This window comes from Zootoca vivipara, chromosome 6 (genome assembly GCF_965207765.1).
Source record: "Zootoca vivipara chromosome 6, rZooViv2.hap1.1, whole genome shotgun sequence".
In the NCBI taxonomy this organism is placed as follows: Eukaryota; Metazoa; Chordata; class Lepidosauria; order Squamata; family Lacertidae; genus Zootoca; species Zootoca vivipara.
The window spans coordinates 71,824,584-71,851,359 of NC_142589.1; the positions used below are offsets into that span (position 1 = coordinate 71,824,584).

Below are 26,776 nucleotides of genomic sequence, written 5' to 3' on the forward strand. Positions count from 1 at the left end.
ATGAAACAATTGTCCTCGAGCACAAAGCATAGAATCATAGAGTTGGAAGGAACCCCAGGGGTCATCTAGCCCAACCCCCTGCAATGCAGGAATCTCAACTAAATCATACAAGGGAGCAGGGGCGTAGGAAGATAGGGGCGGTGGGGGCGGGGCACCCTGGGCAGTGCGATCCCAGGGGTGCCATCGTGGCTGCCCGCCTCCAAATCATGTGTGGCATGCTCCGCCCCCAAATCTCGTGCCCCACCCCAAATCTTGTGCCCCACCCCAAATCGCGTGCCCCGCCCCGCCTCCAGAACATGCGCCATGTCCCTGGGGGCAGCATGCCTGCTCTCCGCCCCCGGTGGCAGACCATGAAGCTCTGCCCCTGCAAGGTAGATGACCATCCAACCTGTGTTTAAAAACATCCAATGAAAGGGAGCCCACAACCTCCCGAGGGACTCCATTCCACTGTTGAACAGCTCTTGCAGTCAGAAAGTTCTTCCTGGTGTTTAGTCAGAATCTCCTTTCTTGCAATTTTAAGATATTGGTTTGGGTCCTAGCCTCTGGAGCTTCTCCCTTCATGCGACAGCCCTTCAGATATTTGAAGATGGCTGTCACGTCTCTCTCAGTTTCCTCTTCCCCAGGCTAAACACACTCAGCTCCCTCAACCGTTCCTCATAAGGCTTGCTTTCCAATCCCTCGATCATCTTGGTTGCCTTCCTCTGCATACGTTCCAGCTTGTCAATACCTTTCTTAACCTGTGGCACCCATATTTTGAGTGCGTTTGATGATAATCATAATAACATAAGCAGAGCCTGCAGGATTAGGCCAGAGCCTGTAGCTCTCTCCCCTCCTGCAGTTTCCATCCACTGGTGGTATTCTGAAACATACTGCCTCCGACAGTGCATGGAAACTGCAAGAGGAAGTAAAGGCTGCTGCTACTGCTGTGCTCAGGTCGATTCAATGGACTTAAGTTACTCAGCTCCATTGATTGACGCTGAGCATGACTAACTTTGGTTTTTACCCTCAATACGTTTCAGAGCAGGCCAGTAAGGGAGAACTTAACTTGAAGGAGCTGCCAATATAGTCAGAAGCATTAGTAAGGTCAAAACTATGCCTGATGCTTTGTGCTGGCGAAACCTGATAAAGCCCAAACTCCTGTCGCCCAAGCACATATAAGCCTGGTATTCATTTTTACTCTATATGTTACAAGAATTACAGTGGCAGCTCTTAACAAACGTTGGGTTTCCCCCCTGCCCCCCCTCAATGAGCTTGAAATTCCTCAAGTATTATCAGCCTGCTTTGCCTGCAGATAAATATATAACCTTGAGTCACACAGACACGCCCAGAGGTGCAGGCGGCTAGCAAAGAGACGTGGGCTGCTGAAAACCTGCCTAGCAGACACTCTTAAGTGTTTGCGCATTCACATGCCAGACCTTATGACACACGCCATGGGGTTAACCAGCGGAAGAGGAACTCCTGCCACTGAAAGTGCTTACAGAGTGTTGCAGGCAAGAGGCAATGATGGCCACAGACTCGGGTGGCTTTGAGAGAGGAGCTGGCAGCTTCATGGAGGATAAGTCGCTTCAGAGGCAGTATACACGTTTGCATTAAAGTGGGTTGGACTAGATGACCCTGGTGGACCCTTCCAGCTCTACGAATCTGTGATTTTGTGATTCTATGAATACCAGTTGCTAGAATACCACAGTTGCATGCCACTTCTTCAGATAGACTGAAACAGAAGTCACCAGACCCTTATATATAGTGAGAGGGTGGGGAGGGGTATTACTTATTTCTCAGAAGGGTGGTGGGAATGAATGATTGGCAGATAGGTGCGGTAAACCTGTGGACGACTGTTAACGACTGCAATTGGTTTTACAGGATAAAGCAAGGGTTGAGATGGCTAAAAATAGCTTTATCATGTATACTGAGATAAGAATCCAATGTCTCTATTCAGACCAGGTCTCTCCATGGTTTTAGGTTTGATAATAAGTTGCAATTCAGCAACTTCTCTTTCCTGTCTATTTCAGAAATTCTTTTGTAATAAGACAGCTACTTTGAGATCTTGTATAGAATGTCCTTGGAGATTGAAGTGTTCTCCTGCTGGTTTCTCTGTCTTGCGATTCCTGATGTCAGATTTATGTCAATTTATCCTTTGGCGTAGGGTTTGGCCTGTTTGTCCAATATAGAGAGCTGAAGGGCACTGTTGGCATTTGATGGCATAATTTTGTAAAAAATTATCCACTCTCTTTCCCCTTAGCTCTTCATGATGGACAACTCCTTGACTGACTGGCGGATTGCTGTCAGTTGCCGGAAGCTGGCGTTTATCCTGCTGGAGCTGCTGGTCTGCTCCCTCCACCCCTTGCCCACTGGAGACTTCGCCTGCTTGGAGCCCCAACCCACTCAGGCCTTCCTGTTCCTCTCCGAGGTCGACATGCTGTTGTCGCTGCTCATGTTCCTCCGCCTTTACCTGGTGACGCGGGCGGCCCTGCTGCAGAGCAGCGTTCTGGGAGACGCCTCGTACCGCAGCATCGGGTCCCTCAACAAGATCCACTTCCAGTACCCCTTCGTGCTACGGGTGATGGTGAACAGCCAGCCGGGGAGAGTGCTGCTTATCTTCACAATGGGACTGTGGTTCATCGCCTTCTGGGTGCTGTCTGTCTGCGAACGGTAAGGACCGGGGCCTGCCTGTGCTGGCGTTAGGTAGTGAGGGTCAGTTAGTAATAATAATAATAATCATTTATTATTTATATTCTGCCCATCTGGCTGGGTTTCCCCAGCCACTCTTGAGCGGCTCCCAACAGAACATCAAACATTAAAAACTTCCCTAAGCAGGGCTGCCTTCAGATGTCTTCTAAAAGTCAGATAGTTGTTTATTTCCTTGACATCTGACAGGAGGGCGTTCCAGAGGGCAGGCGCCACTACCGAGAAGGCCCTCTGCCTGGTCCCCTCTTAACATCACTTCTCTCAGTGAGGAATCTGCCAGAAGGCCCTCAGCGCTGGACCTCAGTGTCCAGGCAGAACGATGGGGGTGGAGACGCTCCTTCAGGTATACTGAGCCGATGCCGTTTAGGGCTTTAAAGGTCAGCACCAACACTGAATTGTGCTCGGAAACGTAGGCTGGGAGTCAATGCAGGTTTTTCAGGACCGGTGTTATATGGTCTCGGTGGCCACTCCCTGTCACCAGTCTAGCTGCTGCATTCTGGATTAGGGCAAATGGGGCACTGCCCCACCAAGCTCAGCCGACCCACCCACCAGCCTTACATGCAACCAGTCTAGGGGGGGGGTGACCCTGGTTATGTGCTTCCTCCTCTTAATCTCAGGGTTGCTGTTGTACAACGTGGGAGAGAGGATGATGGGGACCAAACTAGAATGGACTCTGATTAGCTGTGTCCCTCTTTAAGACACGGCATCCCCCACTTCTGTTCTAGCTGCAGACTGAGCCTGGCACTCTCTGCTTACAGAACATGAGTTTTGTCAGATAGATGGTCTCATCCATAGAAGGAACCCATTCCACCCTGAAGCAGCCCAGAGCTCTACCCTCTTCCTTTTCAGAGCAGGCCTTTGTTTGTAAAGGACAATCCCATTTTCCACCTGATGCCCAGCCAACAGGTAAATAAACTCCCCTGATGAGCCGGAGGCTAGCAACTGAGTCAGCCTCCGTGAAAAGAATAAACAAGCATTTTGTCACTTCAGGTGACACTCAGTAAAAAAAAACAACAATAAATAGGCAAAGCCCATAGATCGGATTTCAAAGTAGTGGGCGAGGAAGATCAGTTGCAAAACCAACAGTCTCCCGCTCAAAAGCTGCAGTGTTGGCATGCCTGCCCTGGTGCATGATGGGAGAGAATGCTTGCCTACCGTGTTTCCCCCTTTTTAATACGTAGTCAAAAAGTAAGCCATGGCAGGGTTTTTAATCATTTGAGAAATGTAAGACATACCCCGAAAATAAGCCATACTTCCGCGATGTGCGGAGCAAGACCACTGAGCGCCCCAACCAGCTAGCGGGACCCAGCATGCTGGCTGCAACAGGAGGAGGAAGCCTGCTGGGTCGGGTCGGTGCCCGGAAGCGGTGGCTGCTGCTGCAGCGCCGATAAAGCGTGCAGCAGTGCCGCACGGAGCACCGAGGGCACAAGCCAGCAGGACCCAGCTCCTGCAATGCCGGCCATGGCAGGAGGAGGAAGCCTGCCAGGTCGGGTTGGCGCTCGGAAGTGGCGGCGGCTGCAGCGCTGACAAAGTGCGAAGCAGCGCTGCACACTCTGTGTGTGTGTGTGTGTGTGTGCGTCCGTCTCTTTCTCTGTGTGTGCGTGCGCGTCTCTCTCTCTCCCTGTGTGTCTTTCTCTCTCTCTCCCCCTGTGTGCGCGTCTGTCTCTCTCTGTATGTTTGTGATCGCGTCTCTCCCCCCCCTCCCCGACAGAGAAAAGGTGCCGTGCAGGTTCCTCTTTGGCTCATCATTCAGCTGCCCTGGCCTCCTTGCCGAGAGCTGACGCCGCTCCTCTCCCCCTCCTTCCCGCACGGAGCACCAAGGGCACGAGCGTCAGGAGGAAAGAGAGAGGGGCTCGTTGCTTGCGGAGGGAAAAGCGTGGGCTCGTTGCAGGTTTACCTCACAGCTGAGGGGGCAGCAGGGGCCAAGCACCTTCCCACCCCTCCCCAGAGCCCAGCCCGCAGGCTGTTCCCCTCAGGAAATGCGGCTCTTCCCGTCCCCGAGGAGAGCCGCCAGCCCTGGAGCGCCTCTCTGCCGCCCGAGGCTCTCGAAAGGCCGCCTCAGAAGCAGGCAGCTCCCTTACGCCATCTCCGTATCCCGCCGGCGGGGTTACTCAACCCGTTCGGCAGGACTGCCCCCGCCCCCGCCTCTTTGCAGAGTTTGTGCAGCTTGTGCGGCTCTGCCTAACTTCTTGCGCGGCAGGCAGGCGGGCGTCCTCCCATCGGCGCGGCGAGCTTTGCAGAATCGGGTGCTGCAACTCGGAAGCCGGCCAGGCGAAGCTTAGCTGCCAATCAAAAGGACAGGGGTGTACGCAAGACGTTCTCCTTAGTTGCTTGGACCAGTTTGGTGATGGTGATAATGATGCCCTTTGTTGAATCGGTAGAATTGTAGAGTTAGAAGGGACCCTCGGGGGTCATCTAGTCCAACCCCCTACAATGCAAAAATCTCAGCTAGGTCATACATGGCAGGTGGCCATCCAGCCTCTGCTTAAAAGCCTCCAAGGAAGGAGAGCCCTTGACTCAGGATGGGTAGGAGGGGAAAGGGAGAGAATAGAAGAGGCAGAAAACGGAAAGGACCATAACAAAGTGGCAGAGCACCCTGTGCTCTGTATGCATAAGGATCCCAGGTTTAACCCCCAGGTACCCCCAAGTTTGAAATCCTGGAGAGCTGCTGCCAGCCTGGTTGACAGCAATAATGGTAGAGGACACACGTAGCATTAAAAAATCCCAGTTTCAATTGCTGCAATTGCTTGCTATGTATTATGTATTGTATTTAAATAATCTCCTTATTTTCTTGTTTCATTTAATGGATGTTATGTACATCATGTTGTGCATTATGTTACAGTATTATGTTGTAAAACCTGGATAGCTCAGTTGGCTAGAGTGTGGTGCTGATAATGCGCGTGGAAGAGAGCGCTGAGCATCCTGAGCCAGTGGGACCCAGTTGTACCGGCACTTTAAAAAAAAGAAAGAAAAAAAGACACCCCCTGAAAATAAGCCACCGTGTGTTTTTTTGAGGGAAAAAAGTTATAAGACGGTGTCTTAAAAAAGGGGAAACACGGTAACTGAACTGGGTTATGTTTCATGGGGAAATGTACCCAACCCCGCTTGGTTATTTTCCTCGTTCTCTGGTGTCCCCCTCCCCACTATGCTAGGCTGCTACGAGCAAAACTTGAAAGGCTTGTTATCCCCTCATCGACTTGCCCGAGCAAAGAGAGACAAATGATACCATCGCTCCTTCCCTGCCCCACTCCCTGTCTGTTTGGGCAGTGATTCAGACTGGGCCCAGAGGGAGAGGGCCTGTGAGGGAGTCGTGGTGGTAGTGGCAAGGACAGCATAGCCACGGTGGCCAAGTTTTACTTCCCTGGCTAGAAGCAGTACCCCTCTGAATTCCAGTGGCAGGGAGTCACAAGAATGCGCTTGTGCTTGAGGTTCCAAAGGTCTTTTTATTTCCCAGGGCCTATTTTGAGTCAGTTTGAACACTGCTGGTACCTGTTCACTGATCTGCTATTTTAATCTCTTGCGTATGGGTGTTTAATTTCACTTTTTAGGAGTTTACTATTTCTCCTGTCCTCTTAAGTAACCCTGAAGGGTGCAATGTAACTCTCAATAATGTGAATTACACATTTCCTGATGCACCTCTCTTCATTCCTACCTGTCAGGGAGCATATGGATAATGACTACCTATATAGCACTTTCTGGCTGATCCCCATCACTTTCCTAACCATTGGCTATGGAGATGTTGTTCCGGTGACGGTGTGCGGAAAAGTTGTGTGCGTGTTCACCGGTGTTATGGTAAGAGATGCATCTGCGCATGGTGCAGAGCTGAAATGTGCACATTTTTGCAAATCCCGAATCCGACTCCCAGCTCCCCCCCCAAAAAAACTTACGTATTTATTGTGTCCATATTCCACCCTTTTCTTCAAGGAGCTCAAAGTCGCTATGTGGTCTCTACAGCTCCGCATTTAATCTTTACAACAACCCTGCGAAGCCAGGGTTCCAAACCCCACCCAGCTGTGAAGCCCACTGGGTGACCTTGGGCCAGTCACTGCCTTACCTTACAAGGGGTTTTTTGGATTAAATGGGGAGGCGGAGAACCTTCAGCTCTTTGGAGGAAAGCGTGGACTAATAAAATTGATTAGGCAGCAACTGAGAGGCTGAGTCCAAGGTCACCCGGCAAGCTTTGTGGTTGTCTGGATATTTGAATCCTGGCCTCCCAAGTCCTAGTCGATCACTCTAACCACTACACCACACTTCCTCTCAATTCTGAATCAGAAAGTTGCCTGATTCTGAAACGGAAAGTTTGTATCTGAAAATGTGATGCTGCAATGCTACTTCAGAACTTTGGCAGCTGGACTTGAGCGCTTTAGACTCAAATATCTTGATTTGATTTTTTTAGTATCATTATTATTATTGGTCAGGCGTCAAATAAGAAATCCCATGAAGCTGTCAAGTGCTAAATGCCGCTTTTTGTGCTGCCTGTCAAGGGCTGTCGGATGCTATATGTAACAGTGGACTCTTGGCGAATTGATTTGATAACAAAACAAGAATTGATACCAATCCTTTCCTTAGCATTACTGGGAACGTGGGCTGGACAGATGAAGATGGCTTGGATGGATAATGGATTCTGTATGGTATTTCAAAATCATGGGATTAAATAAGGAATAGTCAGATCTGGTCCATAGCTACTGCTGAAAAATTAACCCAGAAATGAAGGACAAACCAAAAAAAGATTCGTTTTCAATAATGTGGCAAAAAAATATTTTATATATTAATGGTGAAAACAATGTTCAAATGCCTTTTGTGGAATATGCTACAGTTTGGAATTAACTTTTCGTCTTTAAATTAGAATGCCATAAATCCTTGATGGCAATATATTGATATTTATCAATAAAACAAATAATTTTTTTTAAAAAAAATGATATCGCCCTCCCCACTTCCAGAAACAATAATAATTTCCCCCCAAGGAATGTGAGTGAAACAACACAAATTTACACTGTGTGTGACTTTCTACATTTCATTTCCATTGAATTGTATTGTTTTGCTCATCTTCCTTATTATTGTGTTGCACGGGTAGCCCAAGTGGAGATCTTGAGATTTTGGGCTTCAGCTTCCATCAACTTTAGCCAGTGTGGTCCATGGTCAGAATGCTGGTGAGGGCTGCAGTCCAAAAATGTATTGGGGGGCCTTCCCCACACAATTGTGTGCTCTGCTTTAAACTGCTTTGGTTTTATTTCAAACAAGTGGTATATAAATCTTGTGATTTACGTTGAGGAAATGCTTTATGTATTTCCAAGATGCTTAGAGACTATTCATGTAGCAAGTGATTAATGATGATCACAAACATAATCATAATAACCTACTATATACTTTGGAAAGTTGCATGTTTCTTCATTATGTGTTTGGGCATCTCTTAAGAGATCGTTACCAAATTTTGCACAGTAGTTCCCGAGATCAAGGAGCCAGGTTTTCATCTGTGCTTGGATACGGTGTGATGACATTTTTAATCAAGATGGCAGAATGAGCTTTTCAAAACTGCACTGATATCAAATGCACCAACTGGGCTGATTTTTTAGTTTTTAAATTTCTGAGCTATGCAAGGAACTAGGCTAACGATACAGAAAATCCTGAAATTAGATATGTGCCCTTCCACTGAGCTATCATAGTCCCTATCTGCCACAGTCATTCCTAGTGTGACCCGAGGCACAAGGCATATATTTCCTCTGTGCCTCCAGTTTTATTGCTTCAAACTCATTGTCCTCGTTGTTTTTTGCAGGGAGTGGGCTGCACAGCCCTCTTGGTGGCTGTTGCTGCTGATAAGCTGGAATTCAGCAGGGCTGAAAAACATGTCCATAACTTCATGATGGACATTCAATGTGCCAAAGAGGTAAGGCAGAAGATGAGCTTGCTGGATCAGGGCAACGGCCCATCTAGTCCAGTATCCTGTGCTCACAGAGGCTTGTGGGGAACCAGCAAGCTGGATAAAAAGCACTTTGCCAACCTGCGATTCCCAGGAACTGGTGCTCAATGGCAAAGCAGAGCTTGTAGCTGCTGATATTCTTCTTCGCCATGATTTTGTCCAATCCTCTTTGAAAGCTATCAAAGTTGGTGGCCATCACTGCCTCCTGTGGGAGAGAGTTCTATAGTTCACCTTTGTGCTGTGCTTAGAAACACTTTTATCTCAGGGTTGCCATACGTCCAGAATTTCCCAGACATTGCCGGTATTCTGCCACTGGAAACAGCGTCCAGGCAGAAATTGCCCAACATAAAGAAAAATACAATAAAACGTTAAACTTTTTTTTTAAACCCACTTCCCTATCCAGGGCTGCCTTCAGATGTTTTCTAAAGGTTGAATAGTTACTTACCTCCTTGGCTCTGGGGGTTGCATAGCTCCATACCCTCCAACATTTCTCTGATTAAAATAGGGGTGTCTGCCAGGCTGCCAGGCAAGGCTTACCTTCCCCTTCTCTGTAGAAAACAGCATGAAGTGAAAGCAGTCTTTTGCAGCAACAGAGAGCTTTATTGAACACAGCACAAACATTCAGCGTCCATTTTCACCGTGCAGGTGCTCCCAATTGAGTTCCTCCCACTTCCCTCTAGTTACTTCCGTCTTCCCATCTCCTCACCACGTGATCCCTCCACCACTGAGCCTTCTGAGAGGCTACCCTATCCAGATGCCTGGCTCTAGAGCTCCTGGGCTGCACACTTTCTAGTGAGGGAGATCCCACCAGCTCTCTCTCTTCCTCTTCCTCTCCCTTTGGTTGCTGAACGGTGTCCTTCCGCAAACAATTGCTCTAGGTCAATACTATCCTCCTGCTCCAGAGCCCCTTCATGATCAGGCCCTTGAGCAGAGTGAGAGGGGGACCCCACCATTCTTCCTCAGAGCAATACCCTTCTGTCTGGTTCCTGACAATGTCCTAAGAAAAAGAGGGACATTCTGGGATCAAATCAGAGACTGGGACGGACAGCTTCTGTAAATCTAGGACTGTCCCCGGAAAAGTAGGGTTGCCATATTTCAAAAAGTAAAAGCCAGGACACCCCAAAAGTAGTAGTTGAGCTTATTTTGAACAAACCCCAAAGTTGTTGAGTTGGTTTTTTTATAGCGTGATTTTTCGGTTGACTTGGCTAAGATCCAGGGAGAGAGATCTTAAGAGAGCCTGCTTTCATGACACCTCTTACTCACCTTCTCTCTCAACGAAAAAGTACCAGAGGTGTCAGCCTTTCCTCAGAGGAGAATAGCTCCCATTACCTGCACCTGGAGTGGGTAACTTTAGTCCATCAAGGGCTGCAGTCCCTTGGGGAATAATATTTTGGAGCCTGCATATTGACAGTGGGTCGTGCCACTCCTCTTTCTCTCTCTGCTACCTTTTCTCTTTTTTTCTGCCACTCTCTCTACCTACCCTCGCTTCCTCCCCCCCCCCCACCCAGAGGGCTGCCAGGAAAGGAATATGTTACTCTCACCAGACATCTGAATTAATTGTTTGCAGAGGATTTTTGAAATTAAGCCAAGAGCGTCACATTGCCCACCCCCTGACTTTTCAGATCAATCAATTTCAGCAAGATTAATGTGGGAAGTGTAGGTTTTGAGTTTCCTTAATGCCTCTTCTGTTTTCATTTCGAAACATCCTCTTTCTTGTCATCATTCACCAGAAATCAGGAATCAACAGAAGACAGGGCTTCCTGGTCACAGGAAGGTTTTTGGGTATTACATCATACCTTCCTCCTTCCAGAGTTGTGTATCTTTGTTGGCTACAATTTCTAGTGAAATGCTACCATTGTGTTTTCCGCAAAGCATGTTCCTGCTTTGCATTTTGTTATATAGCCTCTAAAACGGCCAGGGAGGTGCAGGAGGCGGGGGGGCATCAGAAGTGTGTGTCCAGGTGAGCTGGCCTTACTGGCTCAGTTTTTTTGGGGGGGGGCTGGATATGGGTCAGGTGGGTTCCCAGGTCAGCTTGGTTGGGCTTTTGGTTGGGTCAGGGGCCTGTGCACACCCTTAATGATCACAGTCGAAGGAACAAAAATACTCAGCCAGGCAAAAAATACTCAGCCAGGCAATGGTACCCCAAGAGGACCGGGAGGGGTGCACATGAGAGAAAAGTGTGTAGCCGAAGGACAGTCTTACAGGCCAGAGAGAAAGGGCAGCATCCCTGGTGTCTACAATAATGAGGTGGATGGGATGGTAGTCAAAACAAAACAAAACAAACAAAAAATCCTTTCAGTAGCACCTTAGAGACCAAGAAGTGTGCATGCACACGAAAGCTCATACCAGTGACAAACTTAATATGTCCAAGAGTCACTCTTCTATCACTGATGAACTGCAGATCTACTCCTCTTTCCTTCCCTGTCGGGCAGCCCTTCCAAACTGAAACTCTACAGGGGTTTCTGCTGCAGCATTTTGCCCTGCAGAAGAGCTAAAGGGATCCCCTATTTGAATGTTAATATGCAAAAACAAGGGGCATGTTTCTGTGTGGTTAGCTCTTCCAGCAAGGGGCAAAAACCTGAAACACGTCTGGCTCTGTTGTTCTCGCTATGACCTTGGCAGGTGCCATTTTAATGTGCCCCGTGGACCATGGTTTAAGAACCCCCTGCAATAAACAATATCATTGTTCCTGGGCTCTCTGCCCAGTTATCTCAGGGTGTGTGTAGGCATACATGCAAATCAAGACTTCCTTGTGGGTTTCCTCCTCCCTGGCCTCCCCCCCCCACTGCCCACCGCCTTCACAACACTTTTGACAGATGTCCTGTCCTAGCCGGCAAAATCAAAGGCTAATGCAGTTGTCAGTCTTCCTCCTTCTTCCGCTTGATGGGTCATGAATGGCACTGCAGGGAAGGGTTGCAGCTCAGTGGCAGACTCTCCTTCGCTTGCCGAAGGTTCCGGGTTCAAATCCCCGGGATTTCCTGGTAGGGCTGGCAAGTTGTCTCCCAGTGACGTCCACAGGGCCAAAAGTTCCCTAGTCCACTTGTAGACCATCAATAACTTTCTGCAAAAGGAGCATAGCTCAGTGGTAGAGCTCGTGCTTTGCGTGCGAAAAGACCCCAGGTCTAAATCCTTGGCATCTCCAATCAATGTCTCCTTGGTTGAAACGCCAGACAGCCTCTGTCAGTCAGGGCGAGGGAAGCCCTGAGCTGTTGGGCCTGTGTTCTGACTTCATCTAAGGCAGCTCCTTACATTCCTAGGGACAGAGAAGGGAAACTGAGCTTTAGCGAGCCGTCATATTTCTCCCCTTTCTCTCCATTTTTGCACCAACCTGTAGATGAAGTGGTCGGCCGCCAACGTGCTGCAGGAGGCTTGGATGCTGCACAAACACACCAAGAGGAAGGATGGCTTAAGGACACGCAAACATCACCGAAGGCTGCTGGCAGCCATCCATATGTAAGTGAATCGCTCCCAGGTCACGGGGTGCTCAGGTGTAGCACCAAGTCGGGGGGGGGGAGAGGCTGGGCAAGGCACCTTCCGGGGCAGAGGGCTGCACTGCCCTGGTCCTGCTCTGCCAGTTTCCCCCTATCTCGTGGACTGCTTGGGTGCCAAGGAATGGTGGGCGAAACCATCAGGGTAACCCCCAAGGGAAGAAGGCTCAGAGCCCTGGGATTTGTGGTAGGACGGCATCGAGTGGTCTTCCGCAAAACAATCCTCATTAAGTCCTCTTATTTTTGCTGTTAACTTTGCCCAATTCTACATCACCTTGCTTATTCGTCCTTCTTTGGTTGGAACTTCTTCTTCCTTCCATTTTTGTGCATAAAGATTCCTAGTCAAGCGCGGATTTCGAATCGAACTGGTCCTTCGATTTGAGATGGGAGGCGGCGGTGACAAGGGCCGGTTAGATTTGTTATCCGTTGGTCGCCCTGCATGCAAGAGCTCTGAACCACTCGCAGATGGGCCTGGGAGGGTGTTGTCTATTTCGCCAGAAATTATAGCGCGCGCGCGCAGACAATTATCAGGGTTTCCTGAGGAAAGTGCACCAGCGGGTCACGGCTGCTGCGTATGTTTTAACTGTTAAAACTCTTCTCTCCATTGCAATTTGGAAAGGAAGCACACTGGCGAAAGCCCAGGAGGGGAAATAACTTCTCTGTTCTCCCCGTAGGTTCCGACACGTGAGGATGAAGCACAGGAAGATCCGAGATCAAGTGAATGCCATGATGGATGTCTCTAAGGCGAGTTGTGTGCAGGGAACATTGTTGCCCAGTCGATAAGAGGCTATGCACACACAAGTTTAAAGCATATTGCTCCCCAACAAATGTATCCTGGGAAATTGCAGTTTACCCTTTACAGAGCTATAGTTCCCAGGCATCTTTGGGCTGTGGTGCGGGGAACATGCTTTACATGCACAGCCTGTATGCATCCTCTGCTGACCCTCCTGTGGTGCAACGGACCAGTGCATCTGGCTGTTAACCAGAAGGCTGGCAGATTGAGCCCACCCAGAAACTGCTGTCAGCAGAATTCTGGCATCACAGGGGGTTGGACTAGATGGCCCTCAGGGATCCCTTCCAACTCTACAATTCTGTGGTTCTATTAATCTAAGGCAATGCAATGCATTTCAGCACAGTGTGTTTCCAACATAAGCATTAGTGATTCCTCAGAAAAAGGCCACTGATAAGTTCCTGGAGGTGTAGCTTCTATGACGGTAAAGTGGTACCTTGGTTCTCAAACTTAATCCGTTTTGGAAGTCTGCTCCAAAACCAAAGCGTTCCAAAACTAAGGTGCACTTTCCCATAGAAAGTTATGCAAAATAGATTAATCTATTCCAGACCTTTAAAAACAACCCCTAAAACAGTGATTTAACATGAATTTTATGATACCATTGAGCCATAAAATGAAATCAATAAACAATGTTACTGCAGTCAGCCAGTCAGCCAGTCAGCCAGTCAGCCAGTCAATCAATCAATCAATCAGTAGCTGAACTGGGTTCCACACAGTCACAAAAATAAAACAAAAAAAAAGCCACAAAAACAAAAACTCAAAATAAATAGCAAAAACAGACCTCAGCGTAACACTCAAAACTGAAGTGTGGCACTCAAAACGGAGCACATTCGGATTCTGAAAAAAGTTCACAAAAGTTCACTGTATTTTGTGCCCGGGGGAAAGTAAATTATTCCAAATAAAAGTGTTGCTGCTGCTTTTGTTGTTGAGATTCTTTTTTATCCTGCCATTCGCCAAGCGGGCTCAGGGCAGCACATTCATTTTCTCTGCCACCCCCCCTCCATTGATCCTCATAACAACCCTGTGAGGTAGGCTGGGTTGACTAAAGTGATGGACTTGATGTCATCCAAAAGGCTAAATAAGAAGTGTTAGCTAAATCTGGTATTGGACTGCCCTGTTTTCTACAGATGAAGGGCAGCATAGAAATGTAATAAATAATATCAGTGTGAATATATTATACAGTATATCAAAAATATATTGTAATAGCAGACTTTGAAAGAGGTGATTTGTGCCCCCACCCCCATCTTTTATTTGTGCAGCTGGTTCTTCCTGTCTAAGTGCAGAACCTTACAATTTTGTTAGTTTTGGCCCAGTTCTCCAATCTGTTAAGGTCGTATTGGATCCCGATTCGGTCTTCTGCACCATAAGCTACCCCTCCCAGTTTGGTGCCATCTGCAAATTAGATGAGCCTCCCCTCAATTCCTTCATCCATGTCGTTTGCAAAGCTGTTGAACAACACAGGGCCCAGGACAGAACCCTACAGAACCCCATTTGTCACTCCCCCCCAATCCCTGAGGACAAGAGCGCCACCTGTGGGCCAGCCCTGGGAAGTAACTTGAGCAAAGGCTGAACTGTTGTTCTTCTTCCCCTGCTGCAGATGCAGATGATCATGTGCGACCTAAGCTCCAGCCTCAGCAGCTCCCACCGGGAGCTGGAGAAGCGGATCGAGTCCCTGGACAGGAAACTGGACGAGATGACGAGGCTTCTCTCGGGACTCGTGGACTCCAAGCAGCGGCAGGAACCGCGGGCGCTCTAAACGCCAACTGCAGTTGGGTAGGTGCGGCAACTAGAACTCTGCAACGAAAACCCTCTTCGAGGCACAGATTCTGCAACTCGAAAACACCCACATAATGCCATCGGAATCTGTTGGGACAATTTGAATAGACTAGCAAGTTCTCCCCGGGTGGAATGATTTGTCTTTCTGTTCTTCCCTCTGGAGCCTAGAACTCGAGAGACGTGCCGGGACCTCTGTCCTATGCTCCGGGCTCTAAAAGTGGGAGTGGCGAAAACTCTGACATTCTCAACGCTCCTGTACTGCCCCCAACGGCAATTTTAGGCTATGTTTTAGCGACCCAGTTTTAATTTACATACTGTATTCTAAATGCTGTGATATATACACGTGTACTGTCCCTGCCGTGTAAATTTTAATGCTACATCATTGAGTTTTATTATTTTTGATTCTGTATGTGAGCTGGTCTGTGACCGTAAATAAAATTGAATTGAATTGACGCTCCTGTACTACAACTCCCATCATTCTGAACCATTAGCATCACTGGCTGAGACGAATGGGATTTGTTGTCTCACCACCACCACCACCCAAAATGGAGGGGAAACTTGTTTGCAAGCTACCTGTGGTCTACTTTTAATATAATCCTCCCCTTTCATTGTAATTTTTTAAAGGAGCGGTCGGATGGCCACCCCCCAGGGATGCTTTAGTGAAAATTCCTGCATTGCAGGAGGTTGGATTAGATCCCTCCCAACTCTACAATTCTATGATTCTATCTATTCCTCCAATATTAGTGCCATTGTGACCTTTGTTTTCCTTTCCCTTCCAGGTGGCTAAAGAGATGGTTTTGATCATCCCGCTGAAGCCTCCATAGACAGAACTTTTAAACGCCTCCTGCCTTTCTTCATGGGCGTCAGGCAGTGTGTCGGGAACACACGGGACTACACCGCCACCCTGTGGTGGAGGAGAACCACTACAGGCATTTTGAAAAGCCGACCCATCGCATCACCAGACAAAAGAAAAGGAGCAAGGAGGAGCTTTCGGAACTTTGTTCTCCGCAGAAAAGACTTCTCGAACCTCTGAATGGATTTTGCAAAGGTGGTTGTGTCTTGCAAGAGGGACTCAGGATGCAGAAATCAAAAGACAGGACATCCACTCCTCTAGCAGGCTCCTGAGCTGGGGGGGGGGGCGGCGGCAAGAGGACAAGATACAGGAATAAGTGTGCTTGAAACCTGTGCAAAGTCCTTGCCCTTTTCTTTTTTGCTTTCTTTGGCAAAAGACAGTTTGTCCATCCCGGGCAGGAATGCAATTTCCAGGAAGCAATTGCTAACTGGCTGCACAGGATCTCCTGAGATGGGTGGGATAGGACCCCACACCTTCGAAGTTCAGGTTTGCATATAAGCGTGTTCTTGGTCACCTAGAGAGTAACAGTTGCTGCAGGTGAGGAAGCTTGTGTGTGTCTGTACCGGGGGTGGGTTTATCATTTAAGGCGGTTAATGCTACACCAGTGACTTAACATAAGCTAGGGCTAAGCAGGCAGGCTTCTGACAGCGTGCAGACCACTTGCCCGCCTGCTCTTGACATTTACTATGCATCTGGAACAAATGTGCCTTAAGACAACACTGCAGAAACACAACTGCTGGCAAGGAGACCCTGACCAGGAGCTCCAGAGACAAGCAAGAGCCATCGTTTTAGAGCATACCCTAAGGGTCCCAGCTTCAGTACGTTAAAAAAATTATGTTAGGCATGGAGGGCAGAAAGATGCCTTGTTTGTGCCATGGACCTTGGAGGCAGGCAAAGTAGATGAAAGACGGTTGGATGGACGCGGTGGTCCAACTTGAGACAAAGAGTGAAGTTCTCAAAGGGTTGCTTAGGCTAGCTGTTCAGTGAGAACTCGAAGGAGGTCTCCGAAGTGTGGGAAACCTTGGGAATCAGCCGCTGAGCATCCTTTGTCTGGCCAGAGGGAAAACTTTGGAAGTCAACATCTAGTGGAGAAAGAGCTGCTTAGCTCTTGGTTTTCAGGTCAACACTGAAATGCAGAGACATGCTTTCTTTTTCCAAGGTGTGCGGACAGGAGAATCACAATTTGCACTTGGGTCCTTGTTTCGGGCTTCCCACAGGTATCTGGCTGGCCAGCAGGAGAACAGGATGCTTGTCTAAATGGGCTTGATCCACAGCAGGCTTTTCTTACATTCCTAGGGGATCAGCTTTTAGAAGCCATACTTCTGTGGGGAGCCGACTGCCGTAGTTTCCTTCCTTTCTGCAGAAGTTTGTGAAGCACATAAAACTGGAGGTACAGATTCCTACCTCTCCCCTAAGGCGAAAACTTGATATTTGGATTGCTTCTGGTCTCTCAGGTGAGAGATGAGGGAAGCTGGCGGTGTATGTATAGGCGGCACTCTTCTCCTTTATAGCATTTTCTCCTTTTTTCTTTAGAGGGGAGGAAGGAATAGACGAAGTGCCATTGCCCAGTCTGTTAGAAAGTGGTTTCTATCGTGCCTCGTGATAACCTGCCGCTTCCCCAGTGAGAGGCAAGGGGAACGCTTGGTATGAATGCTCACCTATGGGGTGTCTATATTACTGCTTGCTTGTCAGTACTTGACATTTGTCTGGATCTCATAGCACAGACGTGCGAGGATGTGAGACAGAATTATGGCAGCGATTGTGGAGTGAGATTGGAGGGCGTGCTAGAATACGGTAGTAAATTTGAGTGTGTGTTGATCATGCAAGGTGTGTGTGTGTGAGCGAAACTGAACGGTCTCTGCATTTTTACCTGTAGTTAGATGAAGTTGTGCAAATTGCTGAGTAGGGAGCTAGGCATTTAATTGGATTGATTCATTTAATGGGATGATTGATTGATTGATGTATGGTGGTGGGGAAGAATGAGTTGATTTTCTTTTGCTTCATCGTGAATCAGATTTGTTTTTTTTAATAAAAAAAGGTGAAATTTATACTTCTTAGCTCATTTTTAATTATTTTGCTAGCTTCCTGATCTTTAGAGGATGCTTGGATTTAGTCCTTTACTATGGATTTTCCTTGCATTTTTTACAGCTGATTTTTATGTGGCAATGTTTATTTTGATACTGACAAGGATGCTTTGTTTAGTTACGTTTTAGAGAACGTAGAAATGCTCTCCTTTTTTGTTTTGGTATCTGCTGTTTATTTAAGATGTTTTAACCTATGTTGTAAACCACTTAAAGAGTTTTGTTTAACTACAAACGGTATATAAATGGTCCAAATAAAAATGAATGAAAGCCATTATCCCCGTTGCTAAATGATGGCTGCACACCAGTCCCAAGGAAGGAAACATCAGGACCACTTTTCATCCTCCCTCCCACCCCTGGGGTGCCATCGCGATACACACCGAGGCAGCAGTTTTAAGGAGAGGGGTTTGCACCTCACCAGCCACTTCCAATGAAGAGACCAGAGTTCTTTACTCCCCTGGAATAGAGATCACTACTTATTGTGTACATATCAAACGATTAATTAAATCTGCATTCATGTGGATTCAGGAAAAGGCAACGGGCTGGATCCATATAGCTCTACCATTGAAAGCGACAAGTTCTCAAATAAAGTCGTGGCTACGACGTGACTCGTCGATTTCAATTGGACTTAATTTCAACTGAGTCTGGATGTAGCCAAAGAACTGCATAGATATATGCACAAGTTGTTTTTAGCTCATGCACACATGTTGCAAAAACATATTAGAAGATGCGTTCTGCATTCTCTGGCAGGTGGAAGCACCTCTTAAGATGGTGTTTGCCATCCCTAGTTTTTCATACCGGTAGGTACCTGTATTGAAAATAACTTACAATGTGAAAAGAAGCTGTTGATTGGTTCATTGGGGGCACCTTTGCAGTCAACCCAAATATGTTCTCAGCTGCTACACCAAGGGCAGCCAATATGGCGGTCCCCCACCCCACCCCACGTGCTGTTGGACTCCAATTCCCACCAGCCCCAGTTACTCCAACCAATGGTCAGGGATGATGGGAGCTGTCCCCCTCCATGTGCCTCACGCCAGGTGAGCCCATGCCAGTCTACACACCTCAGCCTTCCTCTTGTGAACACAACCCATATAAGAAACACAGGTTTCTGCTACCACACAGGCCTCCCTCTGCAGGTAAGCAAAGAGTGATGGACTCAGCATCTTTTGCTGTTTTAATTTTCACAGTCATAATTACATGAGGGGAGGAGAACAAAACAAAAGAAATACATCCCAACAGAAACGAGTGAAGCTTCACAACCAGTAAACCATGTCAGACTACCACTCCCCTGGAAGCAGCAGCCTTTTGTCTTCGGGTCACCAGACATACAAGGCGAACCGCCAAGGGACTGGTGGGCAAAGCTGAGGGTCCGCTCTCAACGGGACCCCCAGATATTCCTGAGGCCCTGACTGAGTGAGCCCACCTGGCTCAGCTCGAGGGGAGGAAACCTGAGAGGGTGTACACCCGCAGGCCGGGCCGCTGGTTCCTCACATGGTGCCACAGGTAGCGGGACAGGCGCTGGAAGCTGGCTCCGCACAGGCAGCTGAAGTGGACCGGGCGAGGGTGACAGGAGCCGTGCCTGGCGAGGCCCGTGTGCCCTTTGAGCGACTTCCCGCAGGCCGCGCAGATGAAGAGGGCTTCCTCCAGGTGCTGCAGCTGGTGTCTCAGAAGGTGTAGCAGGCCGCGGAAGGAAGTCCCGCATTCACACAGGAAGCCCCGCCCTCGGCGCCGGGGCCATTTCTGGTGGGCGCAGAGCTGGGACATCCGGCTGTAGCGTGCCCCGCAATCGGGGCACCGGAAGCCCCACGCAGTCCTCTTCCGTCTGGCCGGCTTCCGAACCCTTCTCCGGGAGGCCTGCCGCTTGTGGCTGCCGAGGGGGCGGCCCACTGCCGCCATCTTGGCACCCCTCGAGTCAGGGTCCACCTCCACCACGATGAAGTCCTCCTCTGCTGCCGCCACCACTTCGGCACCGTAGGCCTCTGGCCCGGCCCTCCCGTTTGCCTCCCACGGCTCAGAGGCCACAGGGATGCCGCCGCCCATGTCGTACTCCAGATCCAAGACCTCGGGGTGGTCGCCCCCAGACGTGCCGGGGACCAGGCGGACAACCACAGAGCCTTTGGGAGAAAGGGTGGCGGTTGCCGGGGGAGACGGCTGCTTGTTTTGTTGACACGGGTTCGGCACGTACCCCGAGAACTGCACGGTGGCGGCCTGGGGCTGTTCCCAAGCCCCGTTCCCGTCGCACACCGGATCTGTGCTGTCCAAGGTCAACGCGTTCCCGTACGGGACGGTTATAAACTGAGACTCTTGGTGCAAAGGGACCAAGTGGAGGGTGGCCAAGTCCACAGAAGAAAGGTGAGGGTCTGGGTCCAGATACAGTGTGGATGCCCCTTCTGAAGTCTTGATGATCACCTGCTGCAGGGGGCTGGGCTCTGCCTGGCCGTCCACGACGGCCCCCTGCTCGTCCGTCTGGAGCAGCACAGTCCGGAGGAGCGTGCAAGGGTTCTGGGAGACCCACCCAGAGGCAAGGGTGGCCTGGTCCTTATTGACTCCCCCCAACTGCAGGGAGCTCAGGCTCACCGGAGTGTCCAAAATGGCTGCCTGTTCCTCGGCCCGGAGGAAAAGAGGCCGGAGGGCGTTGACGTTCCCCTGCCCGTCGAAGAGAGTGGCCTGCACCTCTGCCTCGTCGCCGTCCAGGATGATGATCTGGTTGTCAGCGTTCATGACCGCCGGCTGGAACAGGCCCCCCACCACCTGGCCTTCCAAGATGGCCTCCTGCTTCTGCCACGGCTGCAGCAGGGCCACGCCGACGTCCCCGTCTAAGATGGCCACCGAATGCCCCGGGTGGGGGGGACCGAGCAGGCTCTCGGCAGGCGGAGCACCAGCAGCCGGCAGCTTCCTCTGGTGCTTGGAGGACTTCCGCTTGCTGGCCTTCTGGGCCCGGGGCGCCTGGAGGCTCTTCGGCTGCCTCGGAGCTTCCTGCACAGCTGGCAGGCCGGACGTGCCTTTTGCTCCCGGCTGCGTTTCGGCGGGCTTGTAAACATAGGCAGCTTGGGAGGCGGGGGAAGAGGAGCAGGAGGAAGAAGAGGAGGAGCGCCTGCACCCCTTCCTGTGGCAGACCTTGATGCCCTTCCGCACCAGCTTCAGGTGCCACTTGGTGTGCCGGGCAAAGTGCTCCGGGTGCAGGAACCGCTTGCCGCACTCCAGGCAGCGCAGCTTGCGGGGCGGGGAGCGCGCCCGGGGCGGTGGCGCCGCAGGCTTCTGCAGCTCCTCTTGGGCATGGTCCTTGAGGTGCTGGGCGTAGTGCCACTCTTCCATGAAGACCTGCAGGCACTTCTGGCACTGGTGAGCGCCAAACGCCGGGCTCCCAGGGGCAGCGGGAAGGCTGGGGCGCAGCGGGCAGGGGTACAAGGGAGGGATCCATTTTGCACAAGAGGCAGACCGGGTGGAGGGGGAGGCTGGCGGGCGCTGAGCGGGGAGGTGCTGAGCAGGCCGGGCTGGGCGCCGAGCGGGGAGGTAAAAGGTGAAATAGGCCTCCCCGTCGTCATCGCTGCTGGAGGTGTCCAGGGTTTCCCAGGAGAGACAGTTCTTGGCGTTTTCCTGGTGGTGGAAGGAGAGAGAGAGAGATGTTAACAGAACATCTTAACACCAGACACCATTCCTGCTTGCGGAATGCTTACAGACGTAGGCTTTGTTTGGAAAAATAAGACATTGTTTGGAGTGAGTGGATACAGAGGATCAAAGCTTCAACAGGGAACAGGAGCTATATAGACTGCATTTAAAAGAGCACTGTAATGTTTTCGAGTTCTTTGGCAGGCTTTCAGTAACTCTTGCAGCATTACAAAGATGGTGGATATTTTGGAGGGCCATAATGTGGAAGAACTATAATATGCAGTTGATTTAGACATATAAAGGACCCACAGAGGGGAGGAGGTAAGTCCTAAGATTGGGAAGAATTTTAAGATTGGGAAGATTTTAAAATTTAAATGTGGTAAATGTGAAATTTATTTTGTAAAATTAATAAAAAAATATTTCAAAAAATATATGGAATGAGTTGATACAGAACGTTTAATATCTACGTACGCTTAGGATAATGACAGTACATCAATTTATAGAAGAATGCATGGGAGTATATTACATTGCATTTTTGTATGTATATTTCCCCTTACACACATCTTTGTTCTTTTTTCCTCTCACTTCTTTTCTCCATCACTATATTCCTTTATACTTGAAATACTTTCAATAAAAAACAACACCACACCAAACACCATTAAGCATCACATGCTACCGACACAGTTGTGCGCACATCACATTTCCAAATTTGGGAGGGGAGGAGGAGGAAGGGAACAGAAGACAAGTATTGAGCATTTCTCGATCGTCTCAGCATTTCTCGATCTACTGAGCACTCTCTCTTTTAAGCTTCTAGCCTTATGGTTGCAAAATGCAAGGCCTGGCGGACTCTTGGGACAAGTAATTTTGTCAATGGGATTTCTGGCAGCTGTGGGCCACTTGCTTTTCTGTTCTAAAACAACATCCCCAAGTGGTCGTCAACAACAACATAGATCAAAATAAAATCATCCAAAAAAGTCAAACCAGGTAAAAAAAGAAAAGTAAAAGAAGCAGAAAAAAGGAGAAAGAACTATCCCAAACCAAACATGTTTTCAAGTAATGGAATGTGATCAGAAGAGGAGAAAATGAACGTGAGAAATGGGTGGGTTAGAATCCCAAGCCTATGCCTGAGTTCCTAAAAGCACTTGAACCCCATGGACTCTCCTGCCTAGTTTTAGTAAGTTGTGAGGGAAAGTGACACTTCTGCTGAAGCCTGGAGAATGCCAAAAGGTTTGTATGGAGCTTATGATATCCACCCCTCAGGATTTATACTGCAAACCTATCCATCTGTGGCCATCCAGATGTTGGACATCCGGCTCCCATCCACAGAATGGGCAAAGGCCAGGGACTTGGAATCTAACATCTGGAGGGCCACAGGTTCCCCATTTAACCTCTAAAAGGTTTGGGACTGAGAACACTGCCTAGTTCAAACAATTCCTGAATGATACACGAGCCCACCACCTTGCTGAAGCTAAGCAGGTCTGGGATGGATCAGGGCCTGGCTGGGAGACCTCAAAGGAACCACAGGGATTCCACGTTCAGTTCCATCGATGGAACTGAAGGTGGGGTATCAGTATACGTAAATAAATACAATAAACCATTTCCCCCTGAGAGTGGACTATGGCCTTCCTCTGCACACACTTCTGAAGGAGAGCAAGATAAAAACAAATAGGTTGACTCCAGCTGTATACAAAGTTAGATGCATTAATTTCCATGGGTATAAGTTAGTCCTGTCCATTACTTTCAATGGGCCTACTCTGAGCAAAGCCAACAATGGACTCAACCCAATATTATTTAGTAGTGATATGCTTGTTTCTCAAATGAATCAAAGGTTTATTCTTGACAATCCTAAGAAGGATGACTGTGCAAAGCAAACCCATGATATCGCCATGTAAAAGATACAAGACAGTGACTTGCATTTATGGCTACTGCTCAAGTTCATTGTGGGGTAGAGATCTGCATCACAGGACTTCCAGCTTGCTGCTCATGCTCTTCACCACTATAAGCAACAAGGCTTAATTTAGGGTAATGGGGATTATTTAGAAACCAAAATGTTTTTACTAGTACAGTCATACCTCATGTTACATTTGCTTCGTGTTGTGGCTTTTCAGGTTATGAACGCGGCAAACCCGGAAGTGTTTACTTCCGGGTTCGACACGCGTGCATGCGCAGAAGCAATCTGCGCACCTTACGCATGTGCAGAAGCGCTCTATCACACTTTGCACACACGCAGTAGTGGCGCTCTACTTATGGACTTTTCGGGGTGCAAACGGCACCCCGAAACGGATCGCGTTCGTAAGTAGAGGTACCACTGTATACTTGATGCTCCCCGTAACCTTCTGGGTTAGTGTAAGGTAAATAGCTGGCAAACACACAGAATTGGGACAAAATGCAAGATTGGGGTGGGTGGGATAGTACAGAGAAGAGTGCAGAACCCTAGGTATGCTCTCTGCCTCTCATACCACCCTCATAAGCCACGCGTTGGTGCAGATCCATAAACACGAAGCAACTCAGCTATCCCCACACCACAGGGAGAAGAGCTGAGACCCTGTTGCCTACCAAGTGCAGAGGCAGTTCATCCAGGGACCCATCTTCTGTCAGTTCAATTTCAGCTCCAACATCCATCCCTGCCAAGTCCATAGCGCCCTGAAATGAGGAGAAACATCTTGAACGATCCTCGCCTTCTCATGAAAAATCAGAATTCACAACTGTGAGCTGTGTCATATGGGAACTGATGCACCCTGGACAATGAAATGGGCCCACCTGCTGAGCTTGGGACAGTGGTGCCTGCTCTGTGGAACGTCCTCCCATCAGATGTCAAAGAGATTAACAGCTACTTGATGTTTAGAAGACCTCTGAAGGCAGCCCTGTTTAGGGAAGTTTTTAATGACTGATATTTTTAATCTCTGTTGGAAGCTGCCCAGAGTGATTGGGGAAACCCTGCCAGATGGGCAGGGTACAAATAATAAATCATCACCACCACCACCACCACCACCACCATCAGGTTGGCCAAGGATGCCTTGCACTCAAATGGAAACAGAGCCATGCACATTTTAGGGAAGGGCCACAGCTCATTGGTAGAGCATCTGCTTTGCATGAAGGTTCAATCCTTGGCAGCCCCAAGGAGGGACCCTGGAGAGTCACTGCCAGTCAGTGTAGACTAGTACTTGTCTCAGTGGCCAACAAGCTTCATCCAGGTGGTCTAAGGCTCATCTGCTAAAATGCAATTAAAAACCATGCGGCGCCTGGCACAGCATGTTACAACTGCTACGGCAAGTGGTCCCCCAAGACCCTCTGCCATTTTCAAGTGGTTGGTGGGGCGGGGGTGCAGCAGGAGCTAGTTGGACCAATGACCTGTTTCACTAGAAGGCAGCTGCTCCTGTTCCTAGCCCAGGAGTTCGGACTACATGCCTTGAACGGCAGATCTGGCTGCCATTCCCACAATTAAAGCTCAGGAACTGCAGTTCACAAGCACCGCCAAGCATAACTCTGCAAAAACAAGGAGACTGAATCCAGACTCTGGACCAGCAGGTCGTCACAGGACCACCTAGCTTCTTCTGGGACAGCTGTATGAAGGTGTGCAGCTAGATTGGCTCCTGCTTGTGGTAATGGCTTAGAGATCCTGGCCATGTGCTGCAGCTTGGGGGGGGGGGAATATAACAGCACATCATCAGTTGATAAAGCAGTGCGCATGCCACACAAAACGGAAATCCAGGCCGCCCATCCCTCCTTTAGCTCCATTGGGACCAGCAGAATGAATGGCAGAGAGACCCACCCTGGGTGGAATGAGAATCAATGACAGAGCCAACTAATCCTCTAGCTTTGTCCCCATCCTCCTCCCTGCTCAGGGGGCAACTCTGAGTCTGGGGAGGAGCAGGAAGCTGGCGGCCAGTGATTCCCCTTGGACTAGCAGTAAGTACGAAGGCATGCAGCTGGGGCAGGCTGAAGTCGGTGGGGCAGCGCCCCATTTGAGCAGCCTCCGCTGTGAATCAACTCCTTTTTGCGTTTTATACAGACGGAGCGAATCCAGGCCAGTTCCCCTTCCAAGCCCCGCCTAGCATCTAACCGCGGACATTTTTTCTCTCCCTTGCAGGGATAGGGTCGCCTGCTGGCGCGCCCCCCCCCTCCCCGGGCTGCAAACTTGCCTCCTTTTGCGCCAGTTCGACCTTACCAGGGCGTGTCCCGCAGGCCTCGCCGCTGCTCCGGGCCAGCCCAGCAGACCTTCCCGCATGGTGCTCGGAGGGCGGCGCCCCGGAGCACCCGCAAGAGCCCGCGCTCCGGGGAGAGCGCGCCGCACGCGACCTGCTGCACCGCGGCCGCTGCTGTTCCTACTGCAGCAGCCGCCTCCCCCTTTGCAAAGCGCACGGCGGCGCTTCCAGCCCGGCCGGAAACGAGCCCGGAGATTGCTGGGGAGGTGGGTGTGGCGACGGCGCAAGAGCTGCTGGGAGTTGTAGTCTTTCGATTCCTTTCCCCCTAACACTCCGCCCAGCAAAGAGCCAGCCAAGCGCTTTCAGGTGATCTGCGGAACTCCCCGCCCCGTGCTCCTTCCCTCAGCTTAATGGCGCCGAAGGCTCGCCTGGGGCTCACCATCCTTCGTGGTCAAGGGGACCTTTCCCCCACTCCAAGTCAGGATGCTTCAAAGCCCGTGGGAGCTGAAAGGCACTCTGCACATGCTCTGGAAGGACTTGTAGAGTTGGAAAGGACCGCAAAGATCGTGCAGACCAACCCGCTGCGAGGCGGGAATCTTTTGCCCAACGTGGGGCTCGAAACCACGACCCCGAGTCTCATGCTGTGAACAAAGCTCATTGGATGGGGCAAAGTCAAAGACACTCTGCACATGCTCCGAGGGACCCTTTTAGGACTTGTATTACCTATTCCAACTCTGAGCCTGAGCAAAGCTGCGGGGGGGGGCGGGGGGGCGGTCTTTTGTTTTTCAAGGATCCGCAGCGCTGATCGTTATCAGGCTTTACGAAGCTGCGGTCGTTTCGGATTGAGGGAAAGGAAGTGGGTGAGAACAAAGTGAGTGGATAAGGCTGCTGCGAGTTCGGATCCTAGTTGGCTGCTCTTGTTTTCAGTCTCCCCACAGAATAATTCTTCCAGGAGCGGTTTTTTGCTGCCAATGTAGTATTGTGACACCCCCCGCCCCAAGGGGGGCTCAAAGAGATGCTTGTGTGCCTTTTGTGAATTTCCAATTTGATTTGGATTTAGCTTAGATTGAATTAAACGGGGATTCAGGCAAATGCAGGAAGAAAAAAAGCTTTTTCAGTGAAGACATGATTGACCAGACGCAGCCTGTAGCTCAGTGGGTCCCGCTACTCCAGGGTAAACGAGCTTATTGCACTGAATGCTGTACAGTATTGAATTAGCCAGCCAGGGTTTTTATTTTATTTTTTTGCTACACATTTCTACTTCTTTTTATGATCTTACAGTATTTATTAACACCACCAAAATACTCCCCCCATGGCAAGTTCTAGTTAATAGCTGGGGGAAAGTTTTGTGTTGTAATCATCATCATTATCATTATTATTCTGCTCCAACCATTACACGCCACTACCATTCCCAGATGGGAAGCCCCGCCTA

At 49.6% G+C, this 26,776-nt stretch overlaps 2 protein-coding genes across 3 annotated transcripts in view; one reads left to right on the plus strand and one right to left on the minus strand.

Annotated features, from left to right (window-relative positions):
- KCNN4 (potassium calcium-activated channel subfamily N member 4) overlaps positions 1-17,852 on the plus strand; it is a 44,885-nt gene extending 27,033 nt beyond the window's left edge. Inside the window, exons 3-9 of the mRNA XM_035119482.3 lie at positions 2,240-2,649; positions 6,345-6,477; positions 8,459-8,569; positions 11,937-12,055; positions 12,765-12,834; positions 14,478-14,653; positions 15,436-17,852. Coding sequence (XP_034975373.2) covers positions 2,240-2,649; positions 6,345-6,477; positions 8,459-8,569; positions 11,937-12,055; positions 12,765-12,834; positions 14,478-14,636 — 1,002 coding nt within the window. The 3' untranslated portion in view covers positions 14,637-14,653; positions 15,436-17,852. The remainder of the gene's footprint in view (positions 1-2,239; positions 2,650-6,344; positions 6,478-8,458; positions 8,570-11,936; positions 12,056-12,764; positions 12,835-14,477; positions 14,654-15,435) is intronic.
- An 894-nt stretch (positions 17,853-18,746) lies between these two features.
- Positions 18,747-25,600, minus strand: LOC118087124 (uncharacterized). Of its 2 annotated transcripts, none has more exons than XM_035119481.3 (3): positions 25,368-25,600; positions 23,756-23,842; positions 18,747-21,187 (listed from the first exon to the last, which is right to left on the minus strand). In XM_035119481.3, the coding sequence occupies exons 1-3, from the start codon at positions 25,425-25,427 to the stop codon at positions 19,019-19,021; spliced, it is 2,316 nt and encodes a 771-aa protein (XP_034975372.3). In that variant the 5' UTR covers positions 25,428-25,600; the 3' UTR covers positions 18,747-19,018. The 2 variants fall into 2 exon arrangements, with proteins under 2 accessions (XP_034975372.3, XP_088527314.1); XM_088671188.1 differs by having other exon boundaries at positions 25,342-25,543.
- Between the last annotated feature and the right edge of the window lie 1,176 nt (positions 25,601-26,776).